General features: G+C 35.1%; 5 protein-coding genes across 12 annotated transcripts; 2 read left to right on the plus strand and 3 right to left on the minus strand.

Annotated features, from left to right (window-relative positions):
- Positions 1-5,878: 5,878 nt before the first annotated feature.
- LOC132203173 (uncharacterized) lies at positions 5,879-12,594 on the minus strand. Of its 5 annotated transcripts, XM_059630735.1 has the most exons (3): positions 6,461-6,632; positions 6,154-6,369; positions 5,879-6,096 (listed from the first exon to the last, which is right to left on the minus strand). In XM_059630735.1, the coding sequence occupies exons 1-3, from the start codon at positions 6,463-6,465 to the stop codon at positions 6,039-6,041; spliced, it is 279 nt and encodes a 92-aa protein (XP_059486718.1). In that variant the 5' UTR covers positions 6,466-6,632; the 3' UTR covers positions 5,879-6,038. The 5 variants fall into 5 exon arrangements, with proteins under 5 accessions (XP_059486718.1, XP_059486717.1, XP_059486715.1 ...); XM_059630734.1 differs by lacking the exon at positions 6,461-6,632 and adding an exon at positions 12,562-12,594 and having other exon boundaries at positions 5,879-6,369; XM_059630732.1 differs by having other exon boundaries at positions 5,879-6,369; positions 6,487-6,632.
- Positions 9,285-11,710, plus strand: LOC132203094 (CXXC-type zinc finger protein 1-like). The gene is made up of 9 exons (XM_059630562.1): positions 9,285-9,476; positions 9,676-9,809; positions 9,877-9,967; positions 10,034-10,193; positions 10,252-10,391; positions 10,446-10,652; positions 10,706-10,843; positions 10,900-11,172; positions 11,287-11,710. The coding sequence occupies exons 1-9, from the start codon at positions 9,447-9,449 to the stop codon at positions 11,650-11,652; spliced, it is 1,539 nt and encodes a 512-aa protein (XP_059486545.1). The 5' UTR covers positions 9,285-9,446; the 3' UTR covers positions 11,653-11,710.
- LOC132203171 (regulator of microtubule dynamics protein 1-like) lies at positions 11,919-14,746 on the plus strand. Of its 2 annotated transcripts, XM_059630727.1 has the most exons (9): positions 11,919-12,251; positions 12,307-12,482; positions 12,583-12,756; positions 12,869-12,995; positions 13,048-13,147; positions 13,195-13,409; positions 13,543-13,782; positions 13,853-13,920; positions 13,979-14,746. In XM_059630727.1, the coding sequence occupies exons 2-8, from the start codon at positions 12,307-12,309 to the stop codon at positions 13,916-13,918; spliced, it is 1,098 nt and encodes a 365-aa protein (XP_059486710.1). In that variant the 5' UTR covers positions 11,919-12,251; the 3' UTR covers positions 13,919-13,920; positions 13,979-14,746. The 2 variants fall into 2 exon arrangements, with proteins under 2 accessions (XP_059486710.1, XP_059486709.1); XM_059630726.1 differs by having other exon boundaries at positions 13,853-14,678.
- LOC132203168 (uncharacterized) lies at positions 14,149-16,621 on the minus strand. 2 transcript variants are annotated; one of them, XM_059630724.1, is made up of 10 exons: positions 16,536-16,621; positions 16,135-16,310; positions 15,934-16,086; positions 15,750-15,883; positions 15,566-15,698; positions 15,394-15,513; positions 15,262-15,333; positions 15,087-15,209; positions 14,911-15,036; positions 14,149-14,854 (listed from the first exon to the last, which is right to left on the minus strand). In XM_059630724.1, the coding sequence occupies exons 2-10, from the start codon at positions 16,268-16,270 to the stop codon at positions 14,748-14,750; spliced, it is 1,104 nt and encodes a 367-aa protein (XP_059486707.1). In that variant the 5' UTR covers positions 16,271-16,310; positions 16,536-16,621; the 3' UTR covers positions 14,149-14,747. The 2 variants fall into 2 exon arrangements, with proteins under 2 accessions (XP_059486707.1, XP_059486706.1); XM_059630723.1 differs by lacking the exon at positions 16,536-16,621 and having other exon boundaries at positions 16,135-16,342.
- Positions 16,480-18,997, minus strand: LOC132203166 (methyltransferase-like protein 25B). Of its 2 annotated transcripts, none has more exons than XM_059630721.1 (11): positions 18,734-18,997; positions 18,414-18,636; positions 18,233-18,348; positions 17,912-18,143; positions 17,712-17,860; positions 17,526-17,640; positions 17,301-17,473; positions 17,105-17,255; positions 16,943-17,052; positions 16,702-16,889; positions 16,480-16,646 (listed from the first exon to the last, which is right to left on the minus strand). In XM_059630721.1, the coding sequence occupies exons 2-11, from the start codon at positions 18,528-18,530 to the stop codon at positions 16,543-16,545; spliced, it is 1,455 nt and encodes a 484-aa protein (XP_059486704.1). In that variant the 5' UTR covers positions 18,531-18,636; positions 18,734-18,997; the 3' UTR covers positions 16,480-16,542. The 2 variants fall into 2 exon arrangements, with proteins under 2 accessions (XP_059486704.1, XP_059486703.1); XM_059630720.1 differs by having other exon boundaries at positions 18,725-18,995.
- Between the last annotated feature and the right edge of the window lie 904 nt (positions 18,998-19,901).

Genomic DNA, 19,901 nt, shown 5'->3' on the forward strand with positions numbered 1-19,901 from the left:
GATAAATCCGACAGGATAAATTTTAGCTCCCCGACCCGGACTAAATATTTTTCATCCCGCCTTAAATTTTTTGCTCGAGATAACTTCCATAACTTCTTTTTAACTCCGCGTCGGCGGGATAAATATTTAGCCCGCACTATAATCAAATCAGCTGCTTTTTTTTTAAACAACTCGTGAACCTGTCGTGAACGTTTTAAATTTCGGCCAATTGCAATAAACAAAAAACTTTTTCAAATCAGAATTTGGCGAGGATATGAAAATTATGAAAAAATTAATATCCAAAGCGAACATAAAAATCTGTGAGAAATTAAATTTGAAATTGTTCTTATATTTTATTTGAACAAATATTTAAAGAACTTTTCATCGAAGCAAAATAGGCGAATTAATTTATTTTTTTCTTTGAAATTATATGCGTGTTGAATATCCAGACTGCAAAAAAGTTCTCAAGTTTATTTATTATTTGTAGTGAAATTTTATAATTCTTTATTACTTTGCAAAACCAAAAGAGTCAACAAAAATTAGACGTAAAAATCAAATTAAAAAAAAAAACAAGTTTTTTTATTATTCCACCAATTTTCAAAATGTTTCAATTTAGGGTTGATTAAGTACTTCAGAGAAGTATTTATGGTTGTGTTGTTGACCGTTATTGGCGTTATTTCAGTTTCAGGTTTCAGGGTTTGTTTTTAAAAAACGATTTTTACGTGGATCGAACATTGAAAATGTGCGAGACAACCAAGGAATAAAGTTTCATGTCCACTTACCTCCCTCGGACCTTTGTCTAATTACTGAGGTACGCGAGTAAATAACAAGAAAAGAATGAATTGCTTTCTTTGGTTCTCTTCTTGAAATTTGTTTGGATTACAAGGAAGTTTAACTGCTTGGTCAAATTTGGAAGAATGCTAGTCCTGCCAGTCCTAACAAAAAAACTAGGACTCAAACTTCAATTTTCAAAATACGCGACTGTAAGATATTTTTTATAGTGTATTCCCAAGTCATTTAGTTTAGACGGCGAGAGTCGTATTTTTTAAATTAAATATTAATCGATGTTTTATTTTAGGATTACGAGGTTTAACTGCTTGGGTCAAATTTGGCAGAATGCTAGTCCTGCCAGACCTAACAAAAAAACTAGGACTCAAATTTCAATTTTCAAAATACGCGACTGTAAGATATTTTTTATAGTGTATTCCCAAGTCATTTAGTTTAGACGACGAGAGTCGCGTTTTTTAAATTAAATATTAATCGATGTTTTATTTTAGGATTACGAGGTTTAACTGCTTGGGTCAAATTTGGCAGAATGCTAGTCCTGCCAGACCTAACAAAGAAACTAGGACTCAAATTTCAATTTTCAAAATACGCGACTGAAAGATATTTTTTATAGTGTATTCCCAAGTCATTTAGCTTATTTAGACGGCGAGAGTCGTATTTTTTAAATTAAATATTAATCGATGTTTTATTTAAGGATTACGAGGTTTAACTGGTTGGGTCAAATTTGGCAGAATGCTAGTCCTGCCAGACCTAACAAAAAAACTAGGACTCAAATTTCAATTTTCAAAATACGCGACTGTAAGATATTTTTTATAGTGTATTCCCAAGTCATTTAGTTTAGACGACGAGAGTCGTGTTTTTTAAATTAAATATTAATCGATGTTTTATTTTAGGATTACGAGGTTTAACTGCTTGGGTCAAATTTGGCAGAATGCAAGTCCTGCCAGACCTAACAAAAAAACTAGGACTCAAATTTCAATTTTCAAAATACGCGAGTGTAAGAAATTTTTATAGTGTATTCCCAAGTCATTTAGTTTAGACGGCGAGAGTCGTATTTTTTAAATTAAATATTAATCGATGTTTTATTTTAGGATTACGAGGTTTAACTGCATGGGTCAAATTTGGCAGAATGCTAGTCCTGCCAGACCTAACAAAAAAACTAGGACTCAAATTTCAATTTTCAAAATACGCGACTGTAAGATATTTTTTATAGTGTATTCCCAAGTCATTTAGTTTAGACGACGAGAGTCGTGTTTTTTAAATTAAATATTAATCGATGTTTTATTTTAGGATTACGAGGTTTAACTGCTTGGGTCAAATTTGGCAGAATGCTAGTCCTGCCAGACCTAACAAAAAAACTAGGACTCAAATTTCAATTTTCAAAATACGCGACTGTAAGATATTTTTTATAGTGTATTCCCAAGTCATTTAGTTTAGACGGCGAGAGTCGTATTTTTTGAATTAAATATTAATCAATGTTTTATTTTAGGATTACGAGGTTTAACTGCTTGGGTCAAATTTGGCAGAATGCTAGTCCTGCCAGACCTAACAAAAAAACTAGGACTCAAATTTCAATTTTTAAAATACATATGACTGTATCAACATTTTTAGCGATTTTCAGAGTATTTCTTGCCTACGCTCGCGCAAGCCGCCACATATTCGGGGGGCTCGGCGGATAGACTTGTATTGGAGAAGGAAATTGCTCAAACTGCGGGAGTAATAGTTGACATTTTTCTAAAAGTCATTACACAAGATTGGGTACTTATTCAAGCCCATGACTCTAAGAAATTGAAAGGTCGCAAGAACTATGCATTTACTACAAAGCAAGGATAATTCGTGACAATAAAGATTTTTTTTGTGTTGGAAAAACAAGGAATCAAGCAAATCAAAGCAAATTGTCGCCCATTTCGCCTGCTGAACAAAATTTTTGCAAAAGACAAGGCATTAGGAATAGTTTCGACGCGCTTTATAAGAAAAATTGTGGAGGAGAAACAAATTGAGTTTTTAAAAATTGAAGACCTGGATAAAAAACTAGTTGTGATTGATTGTGGCATTTAGCCTTCTGCTTCACCATTGGTAAATCCTTTTGACAGAGACTAAAATATAATTATCTTGACTTCACGTTTTTTTTTTATTTTTAAAATTTGATGAGAACATTTACCGTTATGAATTGTTTTGTGTTTTATTATATAGTTAAAGAGATCCTTGAAAATCAAAGTAAAATGTATATTATTCTTTTATATTGCAATATGATTATATGTACATTTATTGATGTTCACAGACCTTGATGTAATTGCATGTATAAATTATGGACATTAATATAGCAAATCATAATGCTGAGTCCCAACTAACATTTGTACACATGGAAATATAAAAATAAAACCAATAATGCATTTAAAAAAAAATGAGATGAAAGTTTACATCTCTTATTCATTTGATTTATTAATACAAAAATATTGTAGATTAATTTTTGATTTGATTTAATATTTATTTATTAGTTCGAAAACTAGTACATGTACGTTTAAAATTAATACATGTCATTTATATATATATATTCATTTATAAAAATCAACTATCATTCGTACAATATCAAATAATATTTGAACAACGCTTCATATTATTAAAAGCAAGAAATACTATTCAAAAGTTAAGAATCGACGAGAGCGCAGCATAAAAAAAAAACACAGAAATTTTGTAGAACTATCCAAAAATTAAAATTCAACATATAGTTCTGTGAGCGGCTTTTTTATCCGAACAAAAATTTCTTTCCACTTCGTGTAGTAATAAGCGTCTGCGTTTTTACGAGTTATTTAACACGTCTGACGTGGCCGTCACGCAAGTTGCCTATATAACTCAAATTTGCTTTAAAATGTCGCACTTGATTTTATGTGAAGACGCGTGGTTCAAACGATTTTTTTTTACAAAATTATAGTCTCAAAAGTATAAAAATTGTTATAAAATTATAATAAATATTTCCTAGCAATTTAAAAATTGTTATTTATTCTCATGTGTTCTAGAAAAAATCTTTTATCGCAATTAGCGTGTACACTGTAACATTATTATTACTTCAACTCTTTAATAATATATATACACTTTTGACAACGCTGCCGAGGGGTGCTAAAAGCTGCCCAAACGTTAGTTAACTCCGTCCGGGACGATTTTGTCCACCAGGCACCAACGCTGGCAAACGCTGCGGAACGCTGGCAAACGTTGGTGGACACTGTCCGGGACGAATATGTCCACGAACGCTACCAAACAACGCTAGCATTAACGCTGCTAAGCTTTGGCGAACGCTGCTGAACGCTGATGAAGGCAGGGCGGCCAGCGGCCACTTCAACCCGTGTCAAAAGGGGCATAAGTTTGAACGCTGGGGAACTCTGTCAAACGCTGATGCGTTCAAATAGCGTTTGGCAACGTCAAAATAGAGTTCGTACAGCGTTCGTGATTACTAGGGGCGAATGCCGCAATTTCCCGCGGGTCTTACCAGGTCTTGAAGAAAATCGTTAGACTAGCAAAAAGGTAAAAAAAACTACCTTATTTTTCCACAGAGTAGACAATCCGCAACAGAAATCGCTAAATAGCAAATAAATATTGGTTCTTTGGCAAGAAAATCCTCAAAAATTTCAAAACATTTCCTACAGCTGTTTGCCGCAATCGCCAATTTTCCCGACCCCTTTTTTAGGAAATCATAACTTTCCTGGAAAGGTATGTTAGATACATGCATAATTCTATTCGGCATATCAAGTAGCTGCTAAAAATCAATTTTCTTCCAAATCGAATCGATTTTCAACTTGTTTAAGCGTTTTAAAATCTAATAATTTTTCAACCTATCATAAAACGCTGTAAAAATTTGAGAATATATCCGATTTTGATGAAGGTTGATTTTTAAAGCATCTCCTTGATATATGCCAAATCAAATGTTGTATCAGACATGTATACCTTCCGGATCCGGAAAAGTATTGCTTTCCTCAAAATGTGTCGGGAAACACTGCAATTGCGGAAAAACGGCTGGAGAAAAGTTTTGAAATTTTTGGGGTGTCTTTTGCCAAAGAACATGCTACAGTTTAGCTTATTTAGCGACTTATTTATGTTGCGGGTTGCATACTCTCTGCCCTCTCTGGGTCTACTTCTGGGAAAAATAAGTATTTTTTTTACTTCACTTTGCAGCCATTATTGGAAACTTAGTGTGCGCAGAAAAAAAGATAGGAAGTTAAATCAGCTTCAGAATCACCAATAAGTTTGTTATATTAGCTCCCATAGAAGCCGAGAAATTGACCAAATAACGTGGATTTTTGTGTGAGAATGGTTTATTCGCAGCAAATATGGAAAAAATTTAAAATTACGTTGTTGTTTCAAGATCCACCCCTCCAGCAATATTATTATTAGATTTTTATTTCCACGTGATTTAGGTTTCTTTTGCACATTAAGGGTAAATATTAGAAATAAAGAGAATTTCGAAATGCCGACCCTCTGGATTTGTGTTTATTTGGGACCATTACCCCTAAAAATCGTGATTTTTAACTTTCGACATTTATAATTCTACATTATTGTGTATTCACTTGCTTGGAGTGATGCAAATTGCAAACGTATAAAATACACGTATAAGAAAACTATCAGTAAATCTATATTGACGAGCTACAAAAAACCATCAGCACGGTTCCTCAATGTCAACGTGCAATTTAATACTAATTATTCATTTATTATCACAACTATATATAGTATACTTGAATTGAAAGAGATTATAGTACTGTCAAGTTCCTAAACTTCCTGATGAAATTAAAGCAAAAGAGTGTCCCAATTTCAATACCATTTTAAAAACGCCTGTATATTAGATTTGAAGTATATCAATCAATCCTCACTATATTATCCTCAGGCCATCAATATCAAACTTGCAGTTTTGCGTTATGAGGTGCTTTATTTTAATCTGGGTTATCATCACTTCAAATTTTATAGCATGCATTTTAAAATCTGCAATTTTAATTAATTTGTGTGACCGAGAGATTTCTCATAAAATAATTATGTTGCAAAAATCAAATAAATGATAATTATTGGACCAAACGATAAGTTTATTTTATATACCTGTCAAATTAAACAATTAAAAATTAAATATATCTTCATTGGCTGCACATCCTCAAAGGAATTTATAATTAATTTTATGCTTTCATTTATAACTCAAATTCTCAAGAAGTGGAATCACTGAGCTTGACTTTTGTCTCCATTGTTGGAAGGACCCTGAATTCAAAGAGCTCCTTTTTAGCTGCAAGGGTTTCAGGCTAACCAACCCTTTGGTCCTCCTTTGATTCAGCGTCAAGGACAGCTTGGACTTCAGGGCTATCAATTTTGAGAGCAGTAATTTCGATGTCATCCAGGAATTCCAAGTAGTTAAACCTTTTCAGGTCCATTTTTGGGTCATGCAGAACGGCCATTTCTGCCAGAAGTTCAGAAGCTTTTATTCGAAGCTCATCATTTCGGTGGCCGCAGTCCATCAAAGTGCGCTTCATGTCATTTAGATCGTTGAGGACAGCAAGCTCGTCCAGCTCCATTTGATCGTTGATGTACTGGTTGTTCAAAGAAGACGATGCCATGTTTCTTTTAGAAGGAACTCTGCAAATATAATACATTATACATATTTTCATTCATAAGTCAAACAATTTGAACGTTTATATTCTCAAAATCTTATTTGAAAGATAATCACGTCATCACATGATGTGTCCATCTAACCGTTTTTATGGTCGACAATTAAGAAAGAATAATCTGCTCCCTGCTGCTCCCTTCCTTCTCCTTGCGCGCGTTTTTTAGTGAGTTTACTCGTCGGTCTCGTCGTTTCGCGAACAGTCAACAGTGGCAGTAACGTCGCAGGTCATGTGATCGCGGCCCAGCGCGACCCGCCCACCGCCCATTCACTGCAGCAAATTAATTGAGACGAGCGAGCGTGAAGCCAGGTTCACAGGTTCAAACGGTTATACCGGCAGGGGGCGGGGATATCGGTAACCGGTTGTTTGTGGAGCGGGGTGGCGCGACGTATTTTTATAATTTGAATCCAAAAGCACACGCGAATGACACCCGAGCTGGAATTTATAGTTCACTGCGTACTACCTTTTCCGCGTCTCAGGAACTAGTATTTTTATGCATGCATATTTAATAAAATTAAAAAATATATGTCATATTTCATCACCTTCTTAAATTTAAATTTAGAAATAATATTATATAATTATCAGCAGAATATTTTTACGAACATGGTCAAAATAAAATAAGTGAATTAAACCCAAATAAAATAAGAATATTACGGGCATTCATTTTAATTAGGCTGTGGTGTATTGTATGAGATCAAAGTATAAAAATGTTTTGGTTTAACACAAACGCGGAAGGTAAAATTTTTATAATTTTATTGAGTTGATATTTTTATAATTATAATTTTTTTTTAATATTTGGATTACGGTCATATTTAGCACAGATGATTATTTAAAAGAGCCTTATTGATTCCTTCTTTTACTTGTTTAAGTCTCAAATTTTTTCCACTGTTCTGAACAAATTTATACATATTTTTTTTTTTTAAATTTTACAAGCTATGTATTCATAAAAGAGATATTTGCCTAATAGCTTCCTTGTTATCTTTTATATTTAATCAAATGTTGATACCAATTTTTTGAGATTGAAAAATCTTTTATATATTTCAAAAATTTAATTATTCGGATCAATAGGACCAAAGTTACGATTTTTTGAGTTTTCGTTTTTACAGAAACTTGAACAGCGCAATAACGCCGATGTCTCTCTTGTGTGAGACGACCGCGGCTTTTTAGTCCAAAAATTTTTGGGGCGGGTCGCGGAGTTTTTATTAATTATCTCGCCTGCTAATGAAGTAAAAATTGAGAAAATTCACAACTAAGCTCAAATACATCTATTGTTTTTTTATTGTGAGAATTCAGATTCTGAAACAGCTATTCAAAATTATTACAGTGTTTTTTCCACTTCAACTTTGACTGCAGCACATAGATTTCAAGTAAAAAACACAAATAAATTATGATTAGTTGCTTAAAGACTTGGCTCAAAACACTTCAAGCGTTCTTGTCAATGGCGTTAATAGAATAATTTAAATTTAATTCAACCTTCTTAAAAATGTGATGTTCATACTAAACTGCCGAGCGCAAATACTTTGCTCCCACTGGTCCGAATCGCATAATTCTAACGATGGTTGATTCAAAATTTTAAGCTCCAGAGCAAGAAGGTATTGTTAAAGCTCTAAGTGCCCTAGGTCACCCGCTGCCCTCTTGACCTCTGGTTTTTAATTTCAAATTAACTTTCATCAAAATTTGACAATTTTAATGCTGATTTCAACAAACCTAATATTGGCCGTATCAAAAATTGTGCACCCACATAATTATATTTTGTAAAATTAATAAATAATTTAGGAGAATAAGTTAGGAGCGCATTCTCATGCTATTTGTATATACGCTTTGTGAGATTTTCAACATTTTTAAGTCTCCTTGGATCACCTGTTTTTTGTGTTCTCTATTGTTATTGACGATTGCCTATACCTGACATGCTTCCTTCTCTTCTTCCACCCCCACAAAAATCTCCAAAGCAGGCAGCAGCAAGCGACCGATCTGTTTAGTTAGTGAGGCCGCGGCCATCCTCTGATAAACAAGTATGATTCTCGCCACTCGTCTTGTGTCGCGGTCGATCGTGACAAAAATATTTAAATAATTAAAAAAGTGAGTGTAAATATAAGGAATTTATAATAATTATAACGTGTTTAAATTTTCCAAACTTTATTTGAAATAAATATGAGAATAAAATATATATAATTTTAATTTTAACAAATAATTATTGATAAAAGCTGTTAAAATTAGTTAAAATTGGAAAATAAATATAGTTGAGATTTATGAATTTTTTTTACAATTAGCTTCTTGAACTTATGCGTGTTATCATCGCGGATCGCGAGTTGACCCAACCACGATGCACCGGGCACCCATAAATAAATAATTATTTTACTATTTTTAGCTTCTTTAATCTTTATATTGATAAAAGTTTGGGAATAAAGATTTTCGCTTCAACTATGCAATTTAACGACCGCGCAGAGTGCAGAGCTATAGGATTAATTGGATTAAAAAAATGATTTCAGATTAAGATTGCATTATGCTTTCCGCAATTGCAATGGGCTTTTTTTCATGTTTGAATTTTGAAAAATTTAAATTACTAAATACTAAATTATGAGAATAATTAATCGTAATTAATAATGCTTTTTGAAAAGAATGCAGTCGCAAAAAGGCCAAAATGGGGCAATTGCCCCTTTTAAAAGGTCGATAATTAAATAATTTGACAATATGAATCATCTATTGATATATTGAATGATATAATATGATATTAATGATATACGCGATCGAGCGATCTAATCCTTGCAGCCTAGCGGACAGCGGGCTCTACTGCCTGCGGCCTGCGGTACTTTTGCTTTTGTTAAAAAAAAAAACAATTGACGATCGGCCGATAACCGGTTGTTGTTACGATCTCTGAACCTCAGAAGCTCTGAACCTGGCTTCCCGGGCCTTTGAGACGAGACCCCAAACAAACAGAAAGAGTTTCAAACAATATATGTAATAAAACTTGAGGCGAAGACGAAAAGCCTTAAGTATTAAATGCATAGAGTACTGCATTGACCACCGTCAGAAATTTTTTGCGGGAATATGACGGACAAAGAATATTCTGGTTTATCTGTAAGTGCAGCAACTTTTTTAAAAACCACTTATTATGTTTTCGTAAAAATGCGTCTTTTACGTATTTTCTACTTTTGTCGTCTGCATTTATCTGCCGCAAGCTCTTGTGCAAACTCTTGAATTAAATCAATCATCTCTATGATTACTATTAATTTTAATGGTTTAATTTTTATGAGCTTCTATTTGATGATAATTTCAGAAAGAAGAGATCGCCCGACAGTTCAATTACCTTCCGGAGCGGAAGTCGAAGATTGCAACTTTGTTGAAGCAAGAAGAAAATACCAAGGAAGCTTACTGTATTTGCAGATCTTCCGACTCCAACCGTTTTATGATGTATATAATTATAATTGATTGCAAATTTGTTGTAATCAGACCGACAATTATTTTAAATTAATTGCAGTGCTTGTGACAACTGCGAGGAATGGTACCATGGGGACTGCATTAACATTTCGGAAAAAGATGCCAAGTACATAAAGCAATATTTTTGCTTGGTAATGAAACTAACCTAGATTTGCTTTAAAGGTTTTCATGTTTAAATTTGATTCTTTATTTTTTAGCGTTGTCAAGAGGATGATGGAAGTCTGAAAATTGTCTACAAACCAAGGAAAAAGGAAAAGGGATCAACACCCCTAACTCCGTCATCATCTCAGTCAAAAAAGCGCAATGAGCGAAATGAGGAGAAGAGACAGAAAAAGAAGGAAAAGGCTGCTGAGGGGTGTATGTATTAAAAATGTTCAAAAATTGACAAATACGAGCTAATGAAACATTTTTTAAGGTGGCCAATCTCGTTCTTGTGGGAACTGCGTCAATTGCTGCCAAAAGGAAGATTGCGGGCGTTGTGATTATTGTAAAGACATGAAAAAGTATGGAGGCCCGGCCAGGCTCAAACAAAAGTGCAGACAACGGCAATGTTTGGTTAGTTCTTTGAATTGTAAATTTGAATTGCCATAATTTAATTAATTTCTTCAGAGTCAGGGATGGAGTAACCACCAAGTTGTGGTTCCAAAGAGGAAGAGAAAGGACTCGGACAGTGATGGGGAGATGGTCAATCCAAAACTTTTCACTAGATCAGCCCGGCAGTGTTACGGGCCTAAGTGTATTCATGCAGCACGCGTTGGGTCCAAATATTGCAGTGAGAAGTGCGGACTTACGCTGGCCAGCCACAGAATTCTCTCAGTAAAATTTCTGTTAAATCTTTCTTTTTGTTGCAAAAAAAATTTTGTTCCTAGGTTTTACCCCAGAGAATTCAAGAGTGGAATATGACCCAAAGTGTTGCTGACGATAGAAACCGGAAGCAACTTGAGAAAATCAGGAAACAGCAAATGGAAGTGAGAAAGAATTTGGAGAAACTGGACAAAAAGCACCAGGTTTGCTAACTGTTTATAATAAATTTAAAAATAATGATAATTGTCTTCTTTTGAAGGAGCTGGATAGGTTGTTGGAAAAGGGCAGCATGGTGGAGCTCGACCCTGATGCAGATGGTGAGGGCGACGATGAGGCTGAAATGAGCATGTACTGCATCACTTGTGGCCACGAAATCCACACAAGGACAGCCATTAGACATATGGAGCGCTGCTTCAACAAGTACGAGAGCCAGGCCTCTTTTGGCTCCATTTACAAAACCCGAATTGAGGGCAACAATATGTTCTGCGACTTTTTCAATCCGGCCAACGGGACATACTGCAAAAGACTCAAGGTACAAACCGAAACAATGTTAATTTATTTTCAAAATTATTATTATTATTATTTTTATCAAGATATTATGATTGAAAAAAAATAAACTTGATTAAAAAAAATCTGAATTTTGCAGGTTTTGTGCCCAGAGCACGCTAAAGACCCAAAACTATCTGATTGGGAAGTCTGTGGGTGTCCCCTTGTCAAAGACGTTTTTGAAGAATCTGGCGAGCTCTGCCGAGTGGCAAAGAAAAAGTGTGTGCGCCACTACTGCTGGGAAAAACTGCGCAGGGCTGAGATTGACATGGAAAGAGTGCGGCAGTGGTTGAAAATTGACGAGTTGATTGAACAAGAACGGCAAATTCGACACTCCATGTCAAGCCGAGCGGGCGTGCTGGGACTCATGCTGCATTCAACGTACAACCACGATTTGTATGAAAGACTTGCTCAGCAGCAGAAAGAGGAAGTCAACAAAGCGGCTAATTCTAATTTGAATTGTTAAAATTATTTTTTTAGTTTGTAAATAAAAGTAAGTTGCTAAATCGGTGTGAAAAATAATTTAATAATGTCTGTAATTTTTTACACAATTGGTCTAATAATCTAATCCTGATTATCAAGATTGGCAGCAGTACCATATGAAAAGTGGAGGGGTTCCTCCATTGATTTACTAGATTATTAGGCCTCTTCTTCACGATGGGGTTCCTCCCTCGTAAAACTCTAAGAGGGGATTTTATTTTCCCCTACTCTCTCCTCTCTTACACTCGCAAATAACAAAAAATAACAAGCAAACAGCTGGCCAACATTCAAGAGATTTGTCTGCTGCAGGTATCGCCAGAAGAAAAAGAGAAAACAGATTTTTTTGTGTGTGGTGTGTGGATGGTCTGTCCGTAAAAGCGGTAAGCGGCGAACGTCCCCGTTATGAAAAATTGCTTGGGAAGTCCTCGGCGTTGTCATAATTGCGATTGCAACCTTGCAAATAGGAGCAACACTGACATTATTGTGGCGTCACAGACGCGCCGATAATATCCTGTTGTGTGGAGCTTGGAAAATCTGTGCCGCTTCACCTTTTCTGACTTTTGCTGTTACCCATAACAACCAGAGGTGAGAGAATTTTTTGTGTGGCATGCTAAATTTTGGTCAATTTTGAAAATTTCAGATGAACGGAGAATGGTTCAGAACAAAGGGGGTGGTCGCCGCTGCTGTCGGGGCTGGAATTTTAATCGGCGCCGCTGGGATTTTGCTTTTCCAGCAGATGATGGCCGAGAAGAAGAGGCTGGACAAAGTTGCGTCCAGCGTGTCCCTCCTCAGAAGAGAACTTGAGACACTTAAGAGGTGAAATTTACAGGCTATTTCTACTTTTTTTGCATGCAGTAGGGGTCACTTATTCTTTTTTGAGGGTTTTGGTATTTACCTCTGTCCTTGTGTGCTTTAGTGAGTCCAGACCATTAGGTGGTTCATCAAGAAGTCGACACAGAAGTGAAGCTCGCAGTCTCTCAGATGTGGACATGTTCTCGACTGTCAGCAAGCTTGACGAGGATGATGAGGAGAGTGAATTCTTTGACATCTCCGATGATGAAATGATCATCCAGATCTCTGGGGACGCGGGGTATGATTGAAAAGGAAATTAGTTTTTATCCGCACCTTTCCTTTTTTGCACTGGATATTAAAAAACAAACACCTTTTTCACAATAACTGAAATTTAAAAAATAACTTCATAGAGAAAACGACATCATTATGGAAAGTGAACCTTTAGACGAGCTACTGCTACAGGTTGACACACTTTTCAATGGAACCTCAGAAGACAAATTCCTGGCCTATCAGATTCTGCATGAAAGGAGAAATAAGGTTTGTTAATTTAAATATAGTATAGGCGCTGTGTATAATTAATATTTCTTAGGAAAAACGCCCGCCCGTCAACCTACTTTGGCGTATTTCAAAAGCCTGTCATTTTATGAGCAGCATCCAGGCAGACAAAAAGAAGGACTTCATATTTGAAGGTATGTCTCTAAATTTTAAATGAAGAGTTGAAAGAAAAAAAATTTAGGTCTCGAGTATGCAAAGCAAGCACTCGCATTGGACGACACCAACGCTGATTGTCACAAATGGTATGCCATAACTTTAGGCAGCTCCGGAGACTTCCTGCCCATCAAAGAAAAAATTGGCAATGGGTTCGTCTTCAAAACACATGTGGACAAAGCCATCTCTCTCAGACCGACAGACTTTTCTCTTTATCATTTGCTAGGAAGATTCGAATTTGAGGTATATTTCCGGTATATTTAATATAAATTTACCACCGGAAATTGTCATTACTATCCTAAAAAATAGGAAATGATGCCATTATTTTATTTCACTTCAAATATTGCTAAATAATTTAATTTTTAAATATATTTAGGTTGCAAACCTCTCCTGGCTGGAAAGGAGTGTTGCCTCTAGCTTATTCCAAGCACCTCCGTCGGGAACATTTGACAGCGCCTTGCAACACTTCCTTAAGGCTGATGAACTTCGGGGCGAGTCAAACCCTTGGAAGGAGAACAAACTTTTCATTGCCAAGTGCCACATCCAACTGAACAATTTAGCTGAAGCTGTGAGGTGGCTTGATAGTGCGACTGCTGTGTCAAACACTAGTGCGGAGGTATTTTCATCATTTTCCTTGATTTTCCTTGTGGGTTATAACTGATTTCATTATTATATTAATTTTTAAGGATGTGGAGAGTGACAAGGAAATCCATGGGCTGCTCACTAAATACGAAGGCTACAGAAGAGTATAAAGGTATTAAATTTCCCAAGATAAAGGAGTTAAATTTTGATAAAGGCATTAAATATTCAAGACGTCAAGTCCTATCCTGCCTCACAAAAATTGATCTTGGAAATTTGTTGCTATGACAAGCATTTAATTGAGTGCATTGACATTCATGTCAGCTATATGTAGCTAGTGTCTCATATGAGAGATATATATATTGGAACTTGGAACAAGAAACAAACATGATTGTGGGTAATATGATAATTTTTCACAGCAAGTGAATATGTAACTTGCAAAAAATAATGAAATTGTTTTAGTTGTTTCAAACGAGTGACTTAATAATATATTGATTCCATACAAAAATTTGTTAATTATCCACACTAAATGTCATATTTCAAGATTACCTCCAATGTGGTTAATCAGCTTAATACTCTGCAACTTTGGCTTATTAATCAATAATCTTTGCAAAATGTTAAGTAATCTAAGAAATCATGACACACAATTATCATTTAACTGAATTCTGAATTTAATTCACAATTTGCAGAAGTTCCTTTTACAAAGCACTAGCGTTAAAATTGATTAAGTTGCATGGGTTGCAAATTTTGCTCAATTAATTTGTAAGCAGTGCTGCGTTTTTATCTTCCTGAAGAAGCTGGTGTCTGTTTTTGTTGTTTTTGGTTGATAAATTTAGTGCTGCTATAACCATTTTAGGTGTACACATATATTATTAAATATTTTTATTTTTTACAATAAAAACACTACTTTTTTACTTGCGAATTAACTTCAATATTATAATACCCCCCTTCACCGCCCATCACCAAAATCTGCATCCCTTTTTTTTTAAAAAAAAAGCTGCATTACTGACAAAGTAACTGTTGGTATGCCAGATTGAATCCCAAATTGGCTCTGTCTCCATTTTCATTCCCATCTGTTACCACACCCAAAGTAAACGGCATTTGCAAGGCTGTAGAAAATATATGTTTATCATAATTTGGTTTATTTAAGCAAATATGATTTTACTTCGGGTTGTGAGGAAATCCGTCCCACAAAATCTGTCACTGCGTGTGCCTGTAGAGGTGACACGTGCATTGGGGATTATAATGAAATCTGAATTGCATGAGTTTCCTTGGAGGTTTGTGGCGGTCGCTAGATATTTGGTGTCAGATTTTAATTATTTTTATTTTAATTTACTTTACCTGGATCTCCTGAGAGTGAGAATTGATTGGTGCCGGCTCTGGTCCACTCGATGGAGCAATAACCGGCATTAGTTCTGATGCAAGCGGTGTACGTCAAATCCGTCAACTGCCTTGTGACAGTGGCTGTGTAATGTTGAAATAAAAAAATTATACTTTCTAAATCAATAATGTTTACCGGAAGCATCATAGTTAAAGCTCTGAATTTGGCCAGCATTATCTGTAAAGTACATCAAACAACCAGGTGGAGCTGGAATAATAATTATTTTTAACATATCGGCTCTTTATTTTGAAGCTTGGAATGTTTTACGTGACATGTTTTGTTCGTGTTGAGTGACCAAAATGCTCCATCGCCTTTTAAAGGTAGAGCTTGTACTGACTGCAACCACAACTTGAATCGCTGAACTATCCGCTAGAAACTTTAGGTACACTTGGAGAAAAAATTATTATTAATTTGTTACTGAAAATAACTTATATATTACTATGCTGGCCAGTGTTATCGCCACAAATAGCTGGCGGATTATTATCAGCGCCCAACACGGACAGTTTGTCAGTGTTGCAAACACCATTAGCATTTGGCTGAGCTAGTGATAATTCCGTAAAGGTCAAGCGGACCTGCAAATTTAATATTTAAGTAGTCCTTAAATTGTACAAAGTAATTTTTACGTGGGTGACCGATGCTCTGTTTTTTGTTATGGAAAGTGTGCAAGCGGAGCCACCGGTGTACGTGTCAGGATAACCAGGGCTGCGAAAATATGTATTGTTGCTGTTAGATGCGGTTCCGGTACAGTTTCTAGTAACTTTAAATTTCATTGATGATCTGGTAATTTTATAGATGCAGCAAAATTACCAACGCAGCAAGTACCCAATCCTTTTGAGCATTTGCCAAATTCACCACCTCGCTTGTTTCGGCAATCAGATCTTAAGTAGCATGTGCCTGTCAGGCCATTTGTCGCAGCACACTCGCTATTCTTAAATCGCACCACGGTGTAAAATGGCAGAACTATAATTAAATGTTAATGCCTTTTTTGTTCAATTTAGAAATAATTACATTTTCCGCTCCGGCTTGTATTGAGGAGCCCACTAGTGTTGAGATTTTTGCTGTGGTACTCTGGGAAAACTCTGTTTTGCAGGGGTGAACAGCCTCCGAGGAAAACAGTGATCAGTATCAAAGCCAAGTAATCCATATTAATTAGAATTTCACTGGATAACTTTTCTGAACTTTTGCTGTGTCCCGAAGGAGAAAAGAAAATGAGCATGGATGTGCGCGTGTCAAAGATCTGAGCAACTATAACAGTTATCTCATCTTCACTTAGGTGCTAATTGAAATGTAACTGGAGGACGCAGACGAACTTGAACTTTTTGATCAAACAAATTAATTTTCTCAGCACATACGTAGCACATATGTTAAAAACAGATTTATTAAATATATATAATTTTTTTTAAACTGACGTAAGAATTAATCACAAGTTTGAGAGCTCTGTTTTTCCTTCAAGGCAACCAAAATATGATTTCTGGGTGAAAAACGCGGATCGAAAGCTGGGATAAGCATGGCGTTCATCCCTGATAAAACGTTGGTCATATAAGTTAGTTGATTAATTTATTACAAAAAGAGTACCTTTTTCATCCATGTAAAGAAGTCGATCTAATAGTATCACTGCTTCAACAAGTGGGGCCACCAAAAGCCGCAAAGAATAAAAAATAACAACCCTCATCCAACGAGACAATTTTTCCTTCACATCGTCAGTGTCAAGATCGCAAGCAGGCAACTTGATTTTAAGTTTTTCGACTGCCTCGACTGCGTATCTTTAAAGATGGAATGGTTTATAACACAATTTTTATTTTTAAGAAATTTTTACTTTTCAAAGCTCATTTCCTGAACATGTTTAATGCTCTTCAAGCCAGAGTGTTTTAATTCGGGCATACGTTCTACCAAAATACACTCCAAGGCAGCTCGATAACAATGCACCTAGAATTTTAATTTTTTATATCATTTTAACAAAGAATAAATGGTTAATTACCTTCAGATCGTCTACACATCCATTTTTAAGGCGGTCACAGTACATCTCTAGAGCGTGGCAAGAAACCTCTCGCGCCTCATAGCTCAAAATATTTTGTGGGTGGTGTTGAACAAACCCACTCATTGGATAGCCCTGAATATCCTCACCATTGCTTTTTTAAATTTATAATTTGAAAAACTTAAAATGTAAAACACACTTTTGATCCGCCATCTTCATGTAGCAACAGCCAACAAGATTTAGAAACACGGCATTTTCGCAATTGGTAAGCAGCCGCATGAGGGTAGGTCCTAAGTCACCACAGGGATGCAATCCGACCAAGCCAAATTTCAGCTTTGTTTCAGATTCCAGTCCAAAAGCATCCATCAAAATCTGCGAATAAAGGTTAAGTTCATTGATAAATAAGTAAACTAACTAAAAAAACCTTTATCAATTCATCTTTGTTGAGTGCCGAGTGGATGCTTTTATTGATGTGCACTGGCGGTTTCTTCTCATTTTCAATTTTTTTAAGACATCTTATTAACTGCTCATCAATTTTTCTGAATACAAACAAGTTTCACTATTAAATAAATGCAAAAAAGGATTATCAATAGCGATTAATATTATATACTTTGCTTTTTCTGTGAGGCACCTCTGCTCCTCCAGACAGCAAACTTGAAGTCCATGGTGGAAGGCCAAGATTCGACCCAAATGACCAAGCCCAGAACCAATGTCAATGACAAACTCACAGCCAAGTCGAGAAGCACAATTTGCTGTCATCTAAAATAAATAAGGCTTAAAATTTTTCCCCCATAAACAATAATTTATTACCTGGGCCATTATTTCTATCTCATGGAATTTCTTTGGTTTGATGTGTTTGGAAAAAAGTTTTTTGTTCAGAGGCTCTTCCTTACTCTTAAACAAAAAGTCTCTGTGTGGACAGCTCTGTCTAAATCCAAGAGGAGGTTTGCTCCAGTTTTCTTTCAAGGGCTGGCGCTCGAGTGATAAGTGCTGAACAGTGCTCCTCAGTGCTAACAAAGATAATGGCCAAACGTCACTGTAACTAAAATTTAAAAAAATCCAATATTATGTAGGGAAATTTAAAAGCGCCTTAGTAAAAAAATGAAAAGAAAAATATTATTTAATGCGTACCTGTTGTACAACTCAGGGTACAAAACCCAATGGCCAAGTTCTTCCGGCGAAAGCTTTTCTAAAACTTTGGTCCATTTTTGTGGCAAAATGTCCCAATGCTTTTCCACAAAGAAATCCTGAAAATGATAATTAAAAATTAAATGTGCCTCACTAATATTAATTGTCCAAAAGAATCATATACCAGCATGTAAGCTTTTAGAAGATTTTCATTCTTTTCGCAGGTGGCCAAAAGGTTGAATAATGTTTTCTCAATCACTTTTGGCTCGTTTGCACCGTTGCACTCGCAGCAATAACTCATCTTTTAAGATTTTTTTATCGTGTACAAATTAGAATCTTTTATGGCAAAATCTTTTGTGAGCCATCGTCTCTCATCTCCTGAATCGTCTCGCAGCAGAGGAATTTTACTAGAAAAAAAATCAAGTTTACACATATATGTAACATGCAAATATAAATCATACTGACAAAATTTTAGAAAAATGTTAAATCCCTCACCTGGCTCACCTTCATTTTTCCAAGAACCCGGAAGGTGAGATACTGATGAGAGTATATTTTGTCTTATGTGCAGATCCCACAGTTCTCAGTTATTATAGAATTAGTATAAAAGGCACTTTTTGAATTTTTACTTGGAGTGTGGACCTTTTGTTTACGATTTCATTGATCCCCGATCCCTGATCCACGCCCCCATCCATGCGGCTTTATTTACTTTCCACGCGGCGCGCAGGCTCGCATAATATAATTCATAAAATAATTATTGAATGTGCCTCTCAATTAAGCGTCTTAAAAAAAATGGTGCATTATTTTGTGCTGCCAATGGATTTCAATAGCTTGCAAGATTTATTATTTTTAAATAAATTTCATGCATTTATATTTTTTTTTTTACTTGAACGATATTTAGATTTTTTTCATATATTATTAATAATTATTTATAATAAATATTCGATTCCATTAGGTTACACAAAGATTAAAAAGGGTTTTCTTATTTTCATCAATATGTAAAATAATATATATCAATATAAATAATATATAAAGCTAAATTATAGATAAATAATAATTGAATGATATAGGAATGAGGTTCACTTAGCGACAAAAATGGGGTGTTTTTATAAAAATATATCAGAGATATATCTATGAAGTATTTTAATATAACTTTGCCACTGGTGCTGCCGTTTTAATGAAAAATTACCTCTTTCTCTCTAAAAATGGTTACTTTAATTAATTACAATAACGAAATATTAATTTAATTTTTTTTCACAATAAATTAAAAAAAATTATCTGTATAGCGTTGATTTTTTCAAAGAATCATGATTCACGGCATGAATACGTAGATGATCTAAATTTTTTTCCTGAATATTGGCATCTTAAAAAAAGTGAAAAATAAATTTTCTACAAAAATTTTAATCCGCACAACTAAGAATTTCAATAAAAACCTGATAAAAACTTACCATTTGAAATTTAACTCCCGAAATTAAAAAATATGAAAAGAACATCCTAAAATACACTAAAATACAAATATGCTCTGTAAAATGCATTTATAAAAAAAAAATCTCAATCAATTTTGCTGACATATAGGCCGAACTTTTAATGCTTCAGTGCGATTAATGACGTTTAATTAATATGATTCAGGTAAAGTCGGCTCATATATCATTGGGGAGCGTGGGCGCGCTTTGCG

This window comes from Neocloeon triangulifer, unplaced genomic scaffold (assembly GCF_031216515.1).
Source record: "Neocloeon triangulifer isolate White Clay Creek 2 clone unplaced genomic scaffold, ASM3121651v1 ptg000017l, whole genome shotgun sequence".
Lineage (NCBI taxonomy): Eukaryota > Metazoa > Arthropoda > Insecta > Ephemeroptera > Baetidae > Neocloeon > Neocloeon triangulifer.